The sequence below is a fragment of the Echinops telfairi genome, unplaced genomic scaffold, assembly GCF_000313985.2.
Source record: "Echinops telfairi isolate 266 unplaced genomic scaffold, ASM31398v2 ScPeMD7_23;HRSCAF=83, whole genome shotgun sequence".
Classification (NCBI taxonomy): domain Eukaryota; kingdom Metazoa; phylum Chordata; class Mammalia; order Afrosoricida; family Tenrecidae; genus Echinops; species Echinops telfairi.
The window spans coordinates 68,378,142-68,399,679 of NW_022103920.1; the positions used below are offsets into that span (position 1 = coordinate 68,378,142).

At 39.1% G+C, this 21,538-nt stretch overlaps 1 protein-coding gene across 1 annotated transcript in view; it reads right to left on the reverse strand.

The window, feature by feature from the left end:
- THSD7A (thrombospondin type 1 domain containing 7A) overlaps positions 1 to 21,538 on the reverse strand; it is a 283,581-nt gene that overhangs the window by 185,955 nt on the left and 76,088 nt on the right. Inside the window, exon 5 of the mRNA XM_004702825.2 lies at positions 1,010 to 1,165. Coding sequence (XP_004702882.1) covers positions 1,010 to 1,165 — 156 coding nt within the window. The remainder of the gene's footprint in view (positions 1 to 1,009; positions 1,166 to 21,538) is intronic.

The following is a 21,538-nucleotide window of genomic DNA, read 5'->3' on the forward strand; positions in this document are numbered from 1 at the left end:
AAAGGGTACATAGAGACATATTTTAGTTTATTTGGAAAATCTAGAGTTGTAAAACTGTCAAAGAAGCAATTAAATCTTTTACTCAGGAATATTCATGAGCAGACAGAAACCATAGTTTGATATCTTCAATTTAGAAAAGGATCTGGCTAGTTTACATGATCCCAGAAAAAAACATGCCAGTGGGTGTTTTAAATCTGGACGTTGACATCGTAATGAAACCACTTGGGCAGCATGATGTGACGTACTCATAGTCTTCCCTTGTGCGGTTATTACCTGTGGGTTGTTCTTGAAACACGGACTACAAAATTAATAGTCTGTTTATGGCCATGTGAACATTTGAGAATCATTAGGAAATAGCATTTTAAACAAAATAGGAAAATGTTTTCAATTTCTAATCATGGAAAATGATAAAAATTAGCTCATTAAGCAGAGTACATAGTAAACAATTTCATTTATTCTACTCCTTTTAGGCATAAAATTTGCATTATAAATGTAATAGGATGTTTTTTGTTTTTCTTTTTCCTTTAAAGTAATGGATGCTCTTTATTGGATACTTGCTATGGGCCAGGGATAGAATATAATGTTTTAAATTTATTATTTCATTTAGTATTTAGGCAAATCTAGGTGGCAAGTATTAGTACATCCTATATGAATAAGGGCAACGATTTAAGTGAGTGAATTAACTTACCTGAACAAGAAGAGGAGGAGCAGGTCTTCCAATCCAGGTCAGCCCGACATCACAGACAGCTTATCTTAACCGCTGTCTTTGAGTATCTTATCAGCTGTCTGCATTAACAATCATCTGGCCCATGTCCTTCGGTTTTATATTTTAACACTATCACCAGAAGAGGCTTATTCAATCTTGTTCATTTTAACAAACAGTAACTTTTAGCCATTATGGAAGACATTACAAATTAGCAATCAAGAAACACAGAGGACCATTTTAATACAATCAATGATTTGATTGACTTGATGGGAGCTTTAAGAGCATCTTGTCAGTGTTACATACCTTTTTTGCCTTGTTGGTCATTACAGTTTTCATAAGTACAAGGGCCCCAAGCTGACCAGGGCGAAACCTCACATTCAATTGGACATGGAATGTGGCACAGCTGTGTAGTATTGGGGACTGGGCCAGTGCATAATTTCAAGTCTACTGGTTTTGAAGCTGTTGGGAGAAAAATACAGATTCCTTAAGAAATTAGGTAGAAAGAAATCATCTAGATAAAAATGAATGTATTATTTTTGGTGGCAGTATATACAATCATATATAAACCCATTTAAAATGTCTACATAGACAGTTCCATTATCATCGGTTACATTCTTCACATTGTCTCTCCGCTCTGTTTCTACCAATATTGTTTCATCCCCTTTGATTTTGGTCCTAATTAAAGTCCTCCTCTGTGCTTTGGCTTAACTATTGTCAGATTGCCTTCATATACAGAGCCATTCTTTATGAATTAGGTTAAATGCTGTCTAGTTGAATGAGGGCTTTATGTAAGACTTTCTATTCAAGATTTAAAGATTATTTTTAAGAATTAGATTTTGTGGTCCTCCCACTCTCAATGGCTCCAGTAGGTCTGGTTCCCAGAGGAGTCTGAAGTTCTGCTGCATGATTTTCCTCTTTTTATCAGGATCCACCAATTGTGGTACTGATCAAAACACTCAGTTATGGTAGCTGGGTGTCATCAATTTCTTCTGTCTCAAGATAACAGAAATAGTAGTTTATGCTGGCATTTAGACATGCAGTTCATTTGCTGCTCTGACTGCTGGGTCTCCTCCTTCTTAGCTGTTGCAGGTGGGTAGAGCCCAGTTGTATTTTGGGTGGCCACTTGCAAGCTTTGAAGACTCCAAATGCTATTGACGGACAAAAACTCTTTAACAATAACATTAGGGCAATTTACTGGATGGATTTCTCAAGTTATGATCTATGCCTTCATACTAAGAAAATTAGTACCGTGAAGTTTTTAATTGTGTGAAAAAGATGAGGTTTTCTATTCCTGTACAGAGTTAGTCTGGAAACTCACAGCAGGAAATCTATCCTCGCCTATACAATAGGTACTGTTTATACTCCAGTAAAAGCCAACCCGAATATCAGCTGCAGCACCTAATTTTACCACAAAGTCCGCATTTAAAATGTGCTGGAAATACTCGGCTTATACACAAGTATATATGGTATAAGTCAGAATCGATTCGATGGCAGTGAGTTTGGTTCAAATACTGTCTAAAGAGCCCGAGTAGGCAAGGGCTAGACTGCTCATTGAAAGGCTGGTTGTTCAAACCCACAAACTGATCCACAGGAGGAAAACGAAATGATCGGTTCCAGTGAGGATTTACAGCCTGCCACACACACAGGATCTCCACGAGCTGTCACTGACTGATGGGGGTTTGTCATATCTTCAGTCACAGTTTTTCTGCGTTTGTATCATTGTAAAGTGATATGACATACTTTATCTTTATTTGTCCTTCCCCTCAACCCCAGCATATTGTTTATGGCAGGAGTGTCAAACCGGCGGCCCCGCGGGCCACATGCGGCCCCCGAGGTAATTTTTTGTGGCCCACAATGCTCTGAAATAAAATGTAACAAAGAAATTGTGTTTATGGTATTGCCTCGATCTCCCCTAAGCGCTGTTTTCTTCACAACAATTTTTTCTATTTTCATTTTATTTCAGAGCATTGCGGGTCACAAAAAATTACCCCGGGGGCCGCATGCAGCCCGCGGGCCACCAGTTTGACCCCCCTGGTTTATGGTAACACCGCCATGAGCCTGTAAACTAGAGTATGTTTCTCCCCTACAACACACAGGATTGCCATGAATTGGACTCTCTTCAACAGCAACAGGTTAGGTTTGTTTGTTTTTATTCTTTAAAAGTGGAATCTGCTTTAGAGAACTGACCCCAGGAGGCGAGTGGCTACAGCTACACGGAGGAAGGAAAACGAAGAAGCCTTGGGAAAAGCACTTTCCCTGCCCACTGGTTCGCGGCTGTAGGGATACCGTGGTTCTCGACCTACCTAATGCTGCGACTCTTTAGTGCAGTTCCTCACGTGGTGGTGACTCCCCCACCATAACATTATTTTCGTTGCTACTTCATAACTGTCATTTTGCTACTGTTATGAACCGGGTGGCCCCTGTGAAAGGGTCGTTCGACCCCCAAAGGGGTCGCGACCCACGGGTTGAGAACCGCTGCTGTAGTTGGACATGATGAGGGATGAGCTCATGACATCAAAAGGGGTCACTCTCTTCACCTCTATCTGTATGACAACTTCCATAACTCTTGACCAAAGACATTATCTGCACATATGACCTAGAACTGCTACATATTAATATATGACTATTATTTTTGATAAATTGGCAATGAATTATGGCAACTGCTACTTGCTCTTGCCTCACGTCTTTTGTACAGCACATATATTTGGCTCATAATGTCATTTTTCTAACAATTTGATCACAAATGTCTATAGATGATATTTAAAACTATATATGCAGGAGAAGAGAGTAAGATTAGCTATCCACTCACTCCTCATTTATTGACTATCTTATTATCTGACACTTCACATTTGCAACAATAGTAAAACTGTGCTATCTGACTTTTACCCATTAACAATGTATGTCAGGCAATAACAAATGAAGAGGTGTGAGGCAGTAACCATGCTGACTATGATGATCACGGTTATGTGCTGACTTGATGGGGCCATGGTTCTCAGTAGTTTGACTGTTATATAAAAATATAACTTGGAGCTTAGGTAAGAATATACTCATGCTCTATTTTGTGCTCCAATGCGCACCTTTCATTTCGCAAAATGATTATTTTCACATAAGACCTATCTTAGGAATCAGTCATGTTGACAAGTGAGGAGTGGGTTTATATTTCAAATATTGACAGTATAATTACTTTGTTCTAAAAATAATTAACAAATAAATGTCTTGAACTCATATAAAAAATAAAATAAATCCAGTTCTTGTTTGCTGCTGATATGTATTGATTACATAATCCAGAACTTGCTGTGGGGCTAATTGTAGTGCTGGGGGAGGTGGTGTTGCTTTGTTTAAGGATTATCGCGTGTAGTAATGCTTGAGGACACTGTTGCTTCTCTTGGCGGTTTACTCAGCACCCAGTTGCACCTGCCCTCCAACAATACTCTGTTCACAATAGAGAACAGGGAGCATTCTCACTCATTCTCACTGCTGCTAATGTGCATCAGAACTTCAACCAAAGTGCGAAATAACTAGTTTTGGTTCTTTCTAACATTAAAAGAACTTGGCATTGGTAGGCAACTGGATACCCCCTTACTGAAGGGTTGTGGGGAGGAGATGAGCCAGTCAGGGTGCAGGGTAGCAACAATGAAACATAAAACTTTCCTCTAGTTCTTAAATTCTTCCCCCCCCCCCACTATCATGATCCCAATTCTACCTTACAAATCTGGCTAGTCCAGAGGATGTACATTGGTACAGACAGCAACGGGAAACACAGGGAATCCAGGACAGATGACCCCTTCAGGACCAGTGGTGAGAGTGGCGATGCCTGGAGGGTGAAGGGAATGCGGGGTGGAAGCGGGGAACTGATTATAAGAATCTACGTATAGCCTCCTCCCTGGGGGATGGACAGCAGAGAAGAGGGCGGGGGAAGATGTCGGACAGTGTAACATATGACAAAGTAATAATAATTTACGAATTATGAAGGGTTCACGAGGGAGGGGTGGTTGGGGAGGGAGGGGAGAAATGAACAGCCGATATGAAGGGCTCAAGCAGAAGGCAAGTGTTTTGAGAATGATGATGGTAACAAATGTACAAATGTGCTGACACAATGGATGTATATATGGATTGTGATAGGAATTGTACGAGCCCCCAATAAAATGATTTAAAAAAAAAGAAAAGAAACACATGAAGACATAAGTCAATAAAGCTTTATATGTAAAAAAAGAAAAAGAACTTGGCTCAACAGTGAGTGAAAAAGATGTAAACAAATGCTTTATTTTCTCTAAGTATAAGAAAGGATGGCATCATGACAAACATTTCACAGAACAATGTTGTCTTACAGTCCCTAGAGGCAGAAGTCTTCAGTGTGTAGGAAACCCCCTTTAACAACTAATAAACGTCAGTTTTTAGTTTCACTTGTGGGATTTACTGTTAAGAGACCATTTAAATTAGCAGCTGTGCTTATAGTGAGCTGAATATGCTCCTCTTTTTTCTTTCAATTGACTAAAATTACCTATAAACTTTCATGCTATTATATTGTTAGATAATGGTTACTTTAAATTGAAGTCACTGGAGCATGCAATTGTGAGGAATTTGGAGCCTACAGAAATTAATATCATACATAATATGGAAAACTATGTTACTAATTCCTAGCTATTTGTGAGTTTAATTTTGTCATTTGCTATATTTTGAATGAATCAGTCAACAATCTTCTCGAGCAACTAAAAGTGAAACAAATGCACAGATTCACGTGGTAGTACTGCTGCAGAGAAATATGCTTGAGGGCTACATGGTTGTATCACTAAACCAACCAAGTCAGCACTGAGATAATTCTTCACTATTACCTCTCTGTTGTAGATGGTCTTTTATATAGCTAAAGTTCTCTTAGTAATAAAAAGATAAAGATAGATAGCCAATGTGTCTCTTTGTGTTTAGTTCTATTTTTGGTGACTTTCATTATAGGTTTCCTTGTACGTAGCATAACTAATAATTACTGTAAATCACAGATACAAGCTGAAATGCTCATGAACTGTAAGTCCACTACAATGAGAGGACACTCAGTAAATCTTCCCGGGTTCCTGGTTAAAGTTAAGATGGCTGCTTCTGAAACACGCCCTGCAGATTTAATTGAGAAATTTTGAGATATAATTTCTGTAGCTCTTTATTACATAACACAATGTTTACTGCTGGTTTCATATTCTCAATTCAATTACTGAGTACCCGAGTCATTACTCTTCTATAATTTTACTATTTAAAAAAATTTCTCAGGTTCCAGTGAAATGTATCTAAGATGTTTTAACACCTCAGTGCTATATCTTGAACAAAACAGACAATTTATTATTAGATGATTTAAGGAGCCCTGGTAGTATATTAGTTAAGCACTTGGTTGCTAACAGAAAGGCCAAGGGTCTTGGGAGACAGATGAGGCAGCCTCCTTCTATAAAGATTTACAGTCTTAGAAACCTCATGGGTCAATTCTACCTTGCTCTATAGGTTCTCTAGGAGTTAGAACAGACTTGATAGAAGTGGGTAGATTGAATGAAAGAGGATTCAAGTAAATGCAAATAAATATGTATTCTATGCTTCATGATTTCACTACAGAATGAGGGATAGTGGGGGCAGGAGAAGATGGAGAGGGGACCAAAATTCATTACAGAAAATAAACTTAAGACTTCTGTTTTTAGTGATGTGGTTGATAAGCAATTCTGGAAAACGCACCCATGGTGTAATACAGTTCACATACACATGAAGGATTTGTTGGTGCTATTGAAGAGCCACATACAGTTTGAAAAGTCAGAGTAAACTTTTCTTGATAGAGCTTTGTTTTCTTCCTACACTTTTGACAGCCTGCGAATCACATGAATTTCTGCATCACTTTTATCCAGTTTCTCCAATAGTACCATCTTCCAAATTAGGTGTAAAATATATCATTCAAGGTACAAAAACATTTTCACCACGAGAGGAATTTTCCCATTAATGTGTTAAAGTACATGTATTTGTTCCTGTTCCACCCCTCATTGTTGCATTTATGTCATTTCCAGAAAGCTATTTGGTTCAGTAATATTGTAAGTGGTTTCTTTGGATTGGCTATTTCCTCCTTTAGAATATTCTCTGAAATTTAATCCAGATTGTTTTTTACATCAATAGTTAATTTATTTTATTGGTCAGTAATATTTAACCAATTTTAATATCAAATTTTAGATGAAATTATTTTTAATGTTAAATTAATATAGCATATGTACTTTTTAACGTGTGTCTGTTTGAAAATATACATTGGGTTCTCAAAATATTTTAAAACAGGGATCTCATGTTAAGTATATTTCAGATCTATTTGTATGAAAATACTTCCTCTATGTACAGAGTTTAGGGTTCAAAAGTTGATAAAAAGTACAAAAAATTCAATCATGCATTTAACAAAACAGCTTAATATTTTAGAAACTCAAGTTCTTCTCATCTTGTAATTATTTTCCTTTGACTTCCTTAGAAATCTGCCTTTTAATTGAAATAATCTTCCCCCTTTAACTATCTCATTTTATCCAGCATAATGCAGATATCATTCAACAATATTATCAATATTATCAAAAAGTAAAATATTCCTGGAGACAATTCAACAATGAATGGATTTACAGAGTATTGTCAGAAATTCAAGCATGATTCAGAAGAGGTCTTGGAATAAGGAATATCATTGCTGATGAAAAAGTGATCTTGCTTGAAAGTAGAAACATACCAGAAATATGTTTACCCATGTTTTATGGAGTATTACAAAGTCACTTTACTTTGTGGATCCTAAAAGTTTATAGATGACAAAAGGAAGAATGTGAATTGCAGAACATTTGAATGTAGTGTTCAGAACACAGCTGGACGTGGACCAAGAAGCAGTCATTTGAACAGAACAAGCGGATATTGCATGGTTTAAAATCTGGAAAATCTAGGGACACATTTGCATACCTTCACCACACTTACGCTAAATAAATAATTTCAGAAATTGGACAATACGGAGACAAATGTGGCATCATCAGGTGTACTGATACACTCTAGCAATATACCACCCGAAGGGGGCAACAGACTCCTTTACTGCAAGAGAAAAGGACTTGAAGAATTTACTGAGGAAGATAAAACGACTACAGCCTTCAATATGGATTATAACTCAACCAAAACTAAAGCAAAAGTCCTCACAATGGAACCAATAAAGATCATGATAAATGGAGAAAATATTGAAGTTGTCAATTATTTAATTTTAGTTGGATTTATAATCAATGGCCATGGATGTGACAGTTAAGGCATTATTAAATGTCATGTTGCATTTGGCAAATATGCTACAAAAAACCCTCTTTAAAGTGTTAAAAAACAAAAGAAAACCTTACACTACACTTGATCTTAGCCAAAAGGACAAGAATATATTTATAGGTTTAGTATTAAGGTAGCAGATGGACACTGGTACTCTACTCAAGTACTCCCTCAGTGTAAGAACATTTTGTTCCATTAAACTGGCATTCCATGATGCTCACCTTCCCAACATGATTGCTGAAGACAAAACGGGTGCATAAGCAAATGTGGTGAAGAAAGCTGATGGTGCCCAGCAATCAAAAGATATAGCCTCTGGAGTCTTAAAGGCTTCTAGATAAATAAGTGGCCATGCAGTTGAGAAGCAACAAAGCCCACATGGAAGCACACCAGACTGTGTGATCATGAGGTGTGGATGGGATTAGGTATCAGGCATCAAAGAACAAAAAAATCATATCATTGTGAATGAGGGGGAGGGCGGAGTGGAGCCCCAAAGCCCATCTGTAGGCAACTGGTCATCCGCTTACAGAAGGGTTGCAAGCAGGAGACAAGCTAGTCAGGGTGCAGTATAGCAATGATGAAACATACAACTCTCCTCCAGTTCTTTAATGCTTTCTCCTCCCACTATCATGATCACAATTCCACCTTACAAATCCGGCTAGACCAGAGGATGTACGTAGGTACAGATAGGAACTGGAAACACAGGGAATCCAGGACAGATGACCCCTTCAGGACCAGTGGCGAGAGTAGCAAATCTAGGAGGGGAAGAGGAAGGTGGGGTATAAAGGGGGAACTGATCACAAGGATCTACATATAACCCCTTCCCTGGGGGATGGACAGCAGAAAAGTGGGTGAAGGGAGATGTCGGACAGTGTAAGACATGACAAAATAATAATAATTTATAAATTATGAAGGGTACGTGAGGGAGGGGTTTGGGGAGGGAGGGGAAAAATGAGGAGCTGATGCCAATGGCTCAAGTAGTAAGAAAATGTTTTGAGAATGATGATGGCAACAAAATATACATATTTTCTTGATATAACGGACGTATGTATGGACTGTGATAAGAGTTTTATGTGCCCCCAATAAAAAGATTTAGAAAAAACCACCTAAGATGTCACTTTAAAGTGCATCTCAGCCAAGCCATGGTCTTCTCAATAGCACTGTGTACATGAAAGCCTGACAGTGAATAAAGTAAACAAAAATAAATTAATAACTTGATACCTTTGAATTATGGTGTTGTAGAAGATATTAAATATACCACTGCTGTCAGAAAAACAAACAAATCTGTCTTTTCAGAATAGGACTTTTGCTTCTATGCAGTACACTGAGGTTCACGTCTATGAAAAAGCATGATACTACGATAATGACACAATTTCAGTCAAGCTCCCAGACTAAGGCATTCTAGAAAGCGAGGCCTGACCATACACTTCCAAATATTTAGCTAGTGAAAATTCTATGTCTCAGATGGTTCAACCTCACTTTGTACAAGGTCTCCACGAGTTGAAAGCCAACTTGATTTGAAATTTTACTAGAATATTTCAATAAATATCTGTACATTTCGATTATGGTAAGAAGGGAGAATTCTTTTTCCTCTATTTTTCTCAGCTAGATAGTTTCATTTCAACTTCCTCATTATGGGCTTGAATGAGAATTGCAGAGGGGGAAGGAGAAGGGATATGGGCACTAACAGTATTAGAAAAGATATGGACAGATTTCCAAGGAAATGATCTCGCCTGTGTGAAGGGGAGATCTCCCCTGGGTAAGGGACTCAACTTCCCTAAGCTGGTTGTCGTCTGAGTCTATGACTCGTCAGCAGTTTGGGGAGGGAGGGCCTAGGAGTGGAGTCAAAAAGGCCTGCGATGAGGGTTCCAGCCCACGCATGTACAGATTCATTCTAAACAAAGAGTGTTGATACATGTGTCTGCAAGCAGTGGATGACTGCAGACAAGTTCTCTCAGTGATTTGCTGGTCTTAGACTCATTAGGATGCCTTCCAAAAATAAAAAAGTCTAATCAAAATGTGACTAGAGAGGTGATAACTTGTGTGAAGGGGAAGGCAACAGAAAGCAAGAAGGATGTTGGCAATAAATGATGAAGGCAGGGGAAGAAACTCGGAGGAGAGTGAGAGTTAAAGACAACAGAGGTCACTACTGTTGTATACACAGCCCTATATAATGGTTACCTGCGATCAGATGCATGGATATGCACACAATTTGAATGGGGATGGAAGAGAACGTGGTAGTACACGCATTTCTGTGTATATTGGTTTGACAGAGAATAGTTATGTATGGATATTTACCTTTGCTTTAAATATATGCATGAATGTGGCAGAGTATAAAGGTAGCAACAGTATGGTAACTTCCAGACATAACCAAGAACCTTGAGGAAATGGGCTTCAAGGCCTAGGGGCTCAGGACCGTAGTCTTAGTGAACACCAATGTCTGTTGTCATAACAATTCACAAAGACAATGTTCGACATCCTATTTGGTGAGTAGGACCTGGGGTCTTCAAAGCCAGTGAGTGGCCCTCTATCGTGTCTCTTGTCTGGAGAAAAGAAGTGATGAAAATAATGACACATGGAAACAATTGGTCCAAGGACTCATGGGTCCTGAAACTAGAAGAACTGGATGGTGCTGGGTGTCTGGCTGCCGCGACTAACTCTGAAATTGGTCATGTTAGAAGGTACTGGACAGAGTGGGCGAAAGATGTGGAACAACACTCAAAATTCTGAAAAAGACCAGGCTAATTGGTTGGCTAGATAAACTGGTGGAACTCACAATCGTGTGATCCTTAGTGACCCTTCTATCCTGGAAAGGAACTCCTTTGATGGCACAATGTTCAGACAGACAGTAGATAGGTCGATGAGGCAAACAGTAACACTAGTGAGGTACTTACACCTTAGCATAATGGTAACTAAAGGGGAAGCATTTGGTATAGTCATGGGATAACATGATATACTAATGATGTAGTTAGGATAGGATAGGGCAGGATCCAGTTGATTATAAGAAGCAAGGGCATAGTTCAGAAGAAGTAGGAAGGGAGATCTGGCAACAGGAATCCAGGGATGAAGTGTCGTAAATGATGTCATGTTGCAGGGATGACGATTAATGTGATGAGACAAAATGTGTAAGGATTGTTGAATGTAAAACTTATGATCTGCTCCGTAAATCTCCATGTAATTCTAATAAAAGGCAATCAATATAATTGATTGAATAAAACACACACATGTAAACAAAAATCCATAATGGCTCCCAAGAAGATCTGGTGGGCTAATTCAACTCAAGGTAGGCCGGTCAGTTCAGAAGATTATGGAGTTTTTTGGATTGTTGTTGAGATTCCAAAGGGATAATTTTGAAAGGTTTTTCTCAAAGGATACGTGATAAGCACAGGGGCTTATTATGAAGAAGGATAAAGAAAATTGCATTTGGTGGGAAGGTCAGGCATACAGCAGCACCTAAGGTTTTCTGTTCCCCATCATCTCCCCTCGCCTGCTCATTCATCAAGAGTAGCAAGGGCTATCGTATCAGAAGTTCACAGGAAATCCACACCCAAGCTACACTACAGTGCTGATCTTGTCTTTGTAAACTTACCTACTCCCAAACACTTCAAAGACTATTTAAATGGAACACAATTTGCCATCTTGTAAGGGTTCCTAAACTGCTGCTTTGACGTAGTGCAAATAGAAGAGCAGAGACTTTTTAGGGAAGGGTTAAACAGATTCAAAACTGCCTTCAGAAATGTAGAGACCTAGATTGAGGATATGTCAGGAGACATTTTAAAACTATTTTTGTTGACTAAGAGCTCTATGATTTGGTACAAATACCTCTGACTTACTCTTGTCATACTGCACTTGCTTTCAGCTTCCTTTCTGTTTACAAGCGCCAGTGAGAGTCCCGCCCGAGTTCCTTCCTATTTCTCCAAGACATCTGCTCAGTCCCACAGCGGCTCTTTCTTTCTTTCATTCATTCTTACACAAATGCCATTTTGCTGTTAGGTGCCAGAGTCAGTTTTGACTCACAGCCACCCTGTGCACAACAGAACAAAACACTGCAAGGTCTGGTGCCATCCTTACAAATATTCCTGTGCCTGAGCCCCTTGATGCAGCCACTGAGGGCTTTTCCTCTTTTCCACAGTTCTTCCACTTTAGCAAACATGATGTCCTTCTCCAGGTACTGGTCTCTTCTGACAATATGCCCAAAAGTATGTTAGACGAAATCTTTCTATACTTGCCCGAGGAGCACCCTGTCCTTACTTCTTCCAAAACCAAACAGTTTGTCCTTTGAGCAGTCCATGGTGCTTTCTATATTCTTCTCCAAATGAATAGAAATGCAACTTTCACATGCATATGATGCAATAGAGAACACCACTGCTTGGGTCAGGTGCACCTTAGTCCTCAAAGTAACATCATTGCTCTGACATGCTCATGAGGCTCGTGCAGAAGATTGACCTAATGCATCATGTCTTCTGATCTCTGGACTACTACTTCCATGAGCACTGAGTGTGGATCAAAGCAAGACACAATCCTTGATGTCAATCTTTTCTCCATTTATCATTCTTGGTCCAGCTGTGAGGATTTTGGTCTTCTTTACATTGAGTTGTAATCCATACTGAAGACTACAATCCTTGATCTTCATCAGGTTTTTCATTTTCTCCTCACTTTTAGCAGGTAAGATCGAGTCCTTGCTTATTGCAGGTTGTTAATAAGCCGACCTCCAATCCTGATGTCAAATTTTGTTGCATATAACCCAGCTTCTCTGATAATTTGTTGAGCATACAGTTTGAACAAGTGGTGACAGGATACAACCCTGATGCACACTTTTCCTGATTTTAAACCAGATAGGATTCCCTTGAACTGCCTCTTGATCCATGCACAAGGTCTTCATACACATAATGAAATGCTCTGGAATTCTATTTTTATCAAAATTATTGTGGTCCACCCAGTCAAACACCTTTGCACTATCTCTGAAACACAAGGAAACATCTTTCTGATATTTTCTGCTTTGAGCCACAGCATTGATATCCCTTGTTCCATGTCATCTTCTGAATCCAGTCTGAACTTCTGGAAGTTCTGTGTCAATTTACTGCTGCAGCTGTTGTTGGATGATCTTCAGCAAAATTTTACTTGCATTTTATATCAGTGATATAATTCTATAGTTTAAGCATTCTGTCGGGCCACCTTTCTTTGAAATGGGCACAAATATGGTTTTCTTCCAGTCAGTTGGTCAAGTAGTTGTCTTCCAAATTTCCTGGCATAGATGAGTGAGTGCTTCTAGTTCTTCGGCTTGTTGAAACATTTCCATGGGTATTCCATCAATTCTTGGAGCCTTGCTTTTGGCTAATGCATTCAGTGCAGTTTGTTCAGCACTATTAGTTCTTGCTCATATGATACCTCCTGAATTGGTGGACTGTCAACTGGGGTTTTTGTTGTTGTTGTTTTTGTATAGTGACTGTATATTCATTCCTTCTTCTCTAGTTCCTTAAAGGATCATTCAATATTTTGCCTATAGAATCTGTCTGGATTGTGACTAGAGGATTGATTTATTTTTCTGTGTTCATTCAGGAATGCTGAGAATGTTCTTCCCATTTGGTTTTCTAATTCTAGGTCCTAGTACATTTCCTTATAATATTTGGTTTTGTCTTCTCAAGCTTCTCTATGAAATCTTCTACTCAGCTCCTTGACTTCATCCTTTTTTCCCTTTTGCTTTAGCTACTCTACAATTAATAACAAGTTTCAGTCTCTTCTGACATCCACTTTGATATTTTCCTTCTTTCCTGTCTTTTTAATCATCTTTTGCTTTTTTCATGAATGATGTCCTCACACAGCTCATCAGGTCCTGTCATTAGTATTCAATGCATCAAATCTGTTCTTGAAGTTCTCAAACTTCAGGTGGGGTAGACTCAGGTGGGGTAGACTCAAATCTCTTGTGGATTTGCTTTAATTTTCTCCAGCTTTATCCTGAACTTACATGTGAGGAATAAAATATCTGTTCTACGGTTGGCCCCAGATCAGTCTACAGTCCATGGAACAGAAATCCTAGCACATTCTGGATCTCTCTCTGAAGTCGTGGAGGCTGAGACCACAGGCACCAGAGGCTGCGGCACAGAGACTAAGGAGCACGGCTAGAAAAACATCCTGGAGCCTATGGGGCTGTGAGGCCGAGAACCAGAGAGACACTTTGTTGCTAGCTGAGGAAAGGTACTGCTGTGATCAGGACTTGGATTCTTTCTGTACGCTGAAATTCCTGGCCTCTAGTAAGTGGTATGGAAGAGTATGCAGAAATTCAAAGCATCTCATACATTAGCTCCACACAGACTGAGAGACAGAAATTGATTCAGGAAAAAGTTCATCTTCTGGGAAAAATACGGGGTCACCCAAAGATTTCTGGAAGGTCCACTCCCATAGTTTTACCTGACTCATGTTACCATGGTCCATTCCCCTCCAAGAAAGATGTGACTGAAGAAGAGTTGATTTCTTGGAGGGGAGTCGACAAAGGTAACAAGAGTCGGTAAAGCCCATGGGAGTGGACCTTTCAGGAATCTTCATTTGCTGATGGGGCACAACTCACGTAAAGAGGAACAGCTGCCCCCAAATCTTCTAATGACTAGAACTTGGAATGTGTGCAGTACGAATGTAGGGAAATTAAACACGGTCTAAAATGAAACGGAACACATGAAAATCAATATCCTAGGCATTAATCAGCTGAAAGATATTACTGTTGTCCATTTTGAATCAGAAAATCATATGATTTACTATGCCAAGAATAACACAATGAAAAAGAATGGTGAGGCATTCATTCTTACAAAGGATCTTGCTTAACCCATCATGAGTTACAATGTTATGTGTGATTGACTTATATCTATCCACCTTTAAGGAAGTCCAATCACTACAACTATTATTCAAATTTATGTATCAACCACAAACCTTAGTGATGAAGAAACTGAAGAACTCTACAAACAACTTCAGTCAGAAATTGATCAAACATGCCATCAAGATGCCTTGATAGTTACTGGCGATGGGAACACAAACATTGGAAACAAAGAGGAAGGAATAGTAGTTGGAAAAGAGGGACATGCTGATAGAAATAAAAGCTGGCGACCACGTGATAGAATTTTGCAAAACTAATGACTTGTTCATGGCCAAAACCTTTTGCAACAACACAAAATATGGCTTCCCCAGATGGAGTCCACAAAAATCAAATTGACTACATCTGTGGGAAGACACATGGCAAATTTCATGTTAGCAACTAGAAAATCCACAAAGGGTGTGATTTCTGAAAGGGCCCACCTCTTACTTGAAGCGTTGATGCACGTTTCCCCTATAGCTGTATGCTATCGGTCACTTCAAGGGGAACTGTAAACGGATGCTCATCTGCCTGTGCTTACAATGCTATGTTCAACTAGAAAATCCCTCTTCATGTCGTGATTGAAATTAACTGGAATCAAACAAACATATGCAAGATAAATTCTCTCACTGAATCTATTCATGTAAGGCAAGACTATGTATACGAGATTGTCCAAAATATTAATCTTCTAGCTTTCCTAGCTAATCACCACTAGGATTTAAATTTCACAAGATGTTTCAACAGTTTCATGGCAACATATCTCTCCTAGTACAGGAATGTACCATCTGGCACAGCACTGAAAATACGGAGTTTTTGGTTTTGTTTCTAAAAAGGACATTTCCAAAGAGATTTTAAAAGTTCAAGATACAATAATATGAAAAGATAATGGAACATTTCCTCAAACTTTTGGAAGTTCTCACTGAATAATCTACAAGAAACCCACGGCCGAATTCTTTAACATCCCACCAACTGACTAATTTTCACATCAACTAGGAAAACAGCATTGATATATACTGGGAATAAAAATAAGCAATTTTTTAACCTATATGTTATCTAGAACACAATGATAGGAAAGCTTAGCAGTCAGACTTTGGCAGGTTTAATCTTTTTGGTTTTAAAAGTGGATAATGAAAAATCATTTCACCATCTAATCAAACCAGGTCTGCAGTCATCTCCACACCTCCTGAGGTGACTGGGCTGCTGTAAATGTAATTATTCTGATGGACATGCCTGCGGAGTCATTGAATAATGACTTCCATGTGGGCCAATATGTGACTTATTTTTATCAAGTTCCTGTTATTTTTCTGGAGGAAAAAGGTCCATGTTAACCTTGAATTCACTCTTGCCATTCATTATTATTGTCTGACCACAATTCATTTAGAAACAAAATATCATTCAAATGAAATTTTCCTTGATCAAAATGTTGCTTATTGGTCCAGTTGTGAGGCTCTTTGCTTTCATTATGTTGAGAGGTAATGCCTATTGAAGGCTACAGTCTTTGCTTTTCATCAGTAAATTCAAGGTGATATCATTTTTACAGTTGATTGTTAATGAGTCTTCCTCCAATCCTGATATCACATTCCTGTTCATACAGTCCACTTTCCAGGGACAGACAGATGTTCAGCAGACAGATCGAGTATACAGAGTGACACGATACAACACTGACATGTACCTGCTTAACATTAAATTATTATTTTTAATTGTGAGTACATGCAATCATTAGTGGGAGCAGATGTAAGGCGAAGCTTCTTTTAAGAAAGTTACTCCTAGAAATGTGCTGAAAATTCTAATTCACTACCTTGGACTGGAGCTTAGAAGCACTTAGGAATGTGGATCATTTGCAAGCACTTTGCATGGTCCTGATGCTGGTAGTATGCCAATGACCCTTCCAAAGTTATAATATTTGAGGATTAGAACTGAAGTTAACCACAAGAGGCTTGCTAGTACTGTGGTACTAAATGCTTAATGCTTAATCAGGAAAGTGTCATGTACCTTGAGTACAGGGATGGTGCAAAATTGCTTGCTATTGGCTTTGGCTACAGAATATTAAGAATAATTTCTTCAGTGGCATTTTATTTTTTTTAAACTAGTGATGCATTTCTGAACATTTTTAAAATCCACATTTTTATTCATAGCAGCAGAAACTCTGGAGATATGTTTCCAAGCATAAACAATGCTCTTTTAAATAAAACTATTTGGGAGACTAGACTAGAGGATCTGAAACATGTCACTGCAGAAATCAAAGCGCTGTATGAAATTCTTCTGGGAGTTTGCGGTGGGTGATCTCCTCGATTCACTTCTGTAGGCTGACCTTGTCTCGGGCAAAGGGGATAAAATTGTGTAAGAAAGGATTATACTAGAATGTTCCCCAAATCAAGTGGTCCTGTTTATCTCCGCGAACTAGCTCTAGGTGTCTCCGTAGCTGTCTTAAAAAAGAATACAGTGCTTTGATTCCACCTACTCTAGGAAGAAATTCCACTGGTTTCCGCAGCCCTGATGGCCAGTGCCTATAGAAAAGTTATTCTCAGCTTTGCCTGTACATTGGAATTACCTGGAGATTTTTTTTTTTAAATACTGATGCCTAGAATCCTCTCCTTGACAAGTTGCTTTAATTGGTTTAGGATAAAGCCTGAGTTTCAGGATTTTTAATAGCTCCAAGGGCAATTCAAACAAACAACAGCTCAGGTTATAAACCACAGCTCCACCAGGAGCCCAGCATCTCCATTTGGAATTCACCACTCCAAGTAAGACACGGCCCACAGATTTTGAAGACAGGTCTAGCCAAGTCTTCTTTTAGCCTCCTATTCTTCTATTCCACCTTTCTTTCTCAAATCATCAAAGATTTCCCTCTCCTAAAAGTTTTACTTTATAGATAACGAAATGTGACAGATGTTTCTTGACTTTTTTTGCTGATCGATATTACGATTATCAATCACCTCCTTTTAAAATATTATGTTGTAAACTCTCTTGACTTCAACTTTTCAATCTATGTATGGCTTTTACATTTACGTGTTGGTCAGCTTTTGGCCATCATTCCAGGAGGCCCGCTGGCATGAGGATTAGCTATGCAGTGTGCTGCGAACTATGAGGTCGGCAGAAGGAAACCACCAGACACTGGGGAAGGGAGTGGCTTTTGTTTCCTGAAAGACGGCCGGCCTTGGAAACACTGGGGCCTCTGCTCTGCCCTTCTGACTTGTGATGAGTCAGCATGGACTTGATGACAACGAGCCGGAGGCTCCATTCAAAATCACATTATTTTACTACATATGTTCATATTTTTATTTTACTGGTAGTTTTAATATAATGTTAATACCTTACTAGTTTTAGTCTCAAACCTCATTTGCAATTTAAAAACTCTATAGCGTAGGCTTTCATGATTATTAAGTACCTGTTTTTATAAAGTTGTTTCTTCTTTTTTTTAATACCAAAAATGAAAGAGCCAATAGCAGTTTTCTCCTTATAGATATGAGAAGACTCTGACGATCTTCAGTTTATGCCCAAAAGATCTTGAGTATTTTCAGTTGTCGTTGAAAAAATGGATCAGCCTTGATGCTTAATGTTTCATGACATTTTGGTCTTGTATGAGGATCTCTTATGTTTTAAAACCCACTAACCCTGACACAAAGAACCACTGGTTATAGAGAAAGAAATGCTACCATCGTGACCCAAGCTAGAAGGGATTGCAGAGAGAAGGCAGGTGATAAGAGGTTTTCAAAGTCACTTGCTTGACCTTGATGAGGTACCAGACACATGAAACTGGAAGAGAACTCTCGAGAGGACATTCAGACAGATCGTCCCCAGGCATCTGGTCTCCTTCATACACAGCCTGTTCTTGGGTTCTCATGCCGGGATTATTTTCTGTCGCCTTTCTTGAAGGAGCAATCAAAGGGTACTCTTAGCTGTGGCTTTGCTCAGTTCTTTTCTTTGGTCAAAGGGATGTTTCCAATGGATTTTGATGCATTTCAGTTAGGTGGTCATATTAACCCTTTTTAAATGAACTGTTTATTTTAATCGTATGTTTTCAGTCCTGGAGGGCAATTTGAGTAAAGTGGAAAAATATTTTGAGGTATTATAAGATTTGATACAATTAGTGAAATACTTGATGTCCTGGAGGGTGCCTCATGCTGGGATTGGTAGGATGACAGCCATTCCTTCAGACTCATGTAGTTCTACTAGACTCCAGCAGATGGCAGAATGTAGTACAAGTGGGCTACACGGTTCCCACTAAACCCAGGAGTTAGAAGACATAGCTGAGATTTTTGTCTCATAGGTCACAAAGGGTCAATTTGTCCTGGGTTAAAATAGATGGCATCAAGCTGATAAGAGAAGCTACAGTTGGAGAAGGCATTTTTATCTTTCCTCTGGACTTGGGTCCTATAACAACCAGAGCTCTCTGGAAAGAAGGGATGGTTGAAGCTTCACAGATCTTTTGTCTATAACCGCAATATAAATTAGGATAATTTTGGAGGAGAGTAAGCACCTGGGTCCTGAAAGCCACTTACTGAATCCCAATGTCAAGCTGTAATCGAGGGTCTTCTTCCCAACCAGATCTATCCTTGAATCCTATTTAACAAAGCAAAGGAATAGAGAGCTTATTTGAAATCATGGGCTCTGTTGTAGATTTTCTACCATCTGTCAGTGTGTTGCCCTGTGGTGGCTTATACATTGCTATGAAACTGGAAGCTATGACACTAGTATCTCAAATACTAGCAGGGTCAGCTACTGCGCATGCATCTCAACGGAACTTCTTGACTAAGACAGAGCAGAAAGGTCCTGTGAATTCCTTCCCCTGAAAAACCCTCTGGACCATACCAGACATTCCTGATAACACACCGTCAGGACTATGGCCCAGGGCGAGAGACATTTCATTCTCAGGATTCCTTTGACACAGAATTGGTTCGACAATAACTAACAACCTCAAAGTTTAGGTCAAATTCTTAAGCCTACGCTTGGTATAATTGTAAGAGTAGTACATGATTCTCTCATTGAAAACATTCCCAGAGTTTTATCCAGAGAAGGAAACAGGTTTGTAGAGAAGCTAATAACTTGTTGTAGATCATGACTCAGGTATTCTGCTTCGAAGTCTATACTTTTTTAACTACTCGTTGTAGATTCTCTCTCTTCTCATTTCTTTGAAAATGTTTGCCATGTTCATTGTTGAGGGATATTTTTACAGAAATATGACCATGGTTTTCCAGCCATTTAAAGACATTTCATCATTTTCTCCTGCTTTCATGGTCACTAAGGAGATAGCAATCCTCATTTGTATTTTTATTCACAAATATTCACTGTATTTTTCTTTAATTTCTGGTTGCTTAACACGTTTTTGCTCCTTCCTTTAATTTTTAGTAGTTTGGGGGTGAAAGTGTGATGAATTTTTGTTTAATCTTTCTCCTATTGGAATTTGTCTCTTAGATTGTAAACCAATACTTTTTGCTTGTTTCAACAAAATTCGAGAATTTGGGGTCCATTATTTCTTTAAATATTTTTCCTACAGATTATTTCTCTGGTACACTATTTAAATACATGTTAGAATACTCAATGATTATGCTACCAGTCACTGAATCTCTATGTCTTTTCCCAATCCGTTTTCTCTGTGTTCTTCAGGTCCAGTATTGTTTTATGGATTTGTCTTCATTAGCCCTTTCTTCTGCTTAAATCCAAGAGAATTTAAGAATCCCAACTCTTTCCTTTGCAACCTCCAAAGATTACACTCATTCATTGCATTTTCATTATAGACTTATATATTTTTCAGTACTACATTTCTACATTCTTACAATATCTATTACTTACATACTTGGCCTTTGCTTATTAGTCAAATGAGTATTTTCCTCTAAAACCTTGGCACGCCATATAAAAACCCCAAACCACACTCACTGCCATTGGTTCAGGGCTTACTCCAGAGTTACCCTGAAAGACCAGGTAGCACCACCACCGCGGGTGTCCCAGGCTGTAGCTTTTTATGGAAGTGGAAAGCCGCATCTTTCTCCTATGGAGTAAACAGTGATATCAAACTGCTGACCTTTCAGTTAGCAGTTCAGCACTTTATCCACAATACCATCAAGGCTCCTGGAAATATGTATACAACTCCTTCATTATTTTGTTTGCTAATTCAAATATGGAATCACCTTGGCACGTGTTCTACTTTTTTCCCTTGAAATTGGGTTGCGTTTGAAATTTGCACATGCAATTTACTATTGCACGGTGGGCTTGTGAGTGACACGTGATGCAGAGCTTGGATTAGGTCATCTTCCTGTGTATGGTGTTAGCTTTTTTTTCCACTCTGTTAGTCTAGCAGATCCTCCTCAGCCTTTGGTTTCATTTGCAGGGTATTGCTGATCTAGTTAAAGCTTGGACTTGGCTGTGAGGCCGTTCCCTCCCTCCTCAAGCAAGTTCTTTCCACGGTTTGAGGAGCTGAGCCACTCTACTCGAGCAAGGCCCAAACTCTCAGAACTCCTATGACAATTTCCCTCCCGGTGCGGCAGCCCAGGACTTTGGTCGGCCTCACAGAGATGTGCTGAATGTGGGCAGTGTATCCCTGGTCCAGAACAGTCACCACGCAGACAGCTGGATTCTATACGCCTGTCCCCTGACCCCTAAAGACTTGAGGCAATGCTTCTCTTCACATGCCCGCTCTGTGGCAGGGGAGCGCTCCCAATAAGTTCTATGAGCCGTTTTCAGTTGCTCATTCAATACCTAAAAATAATTGTCCCCTATTA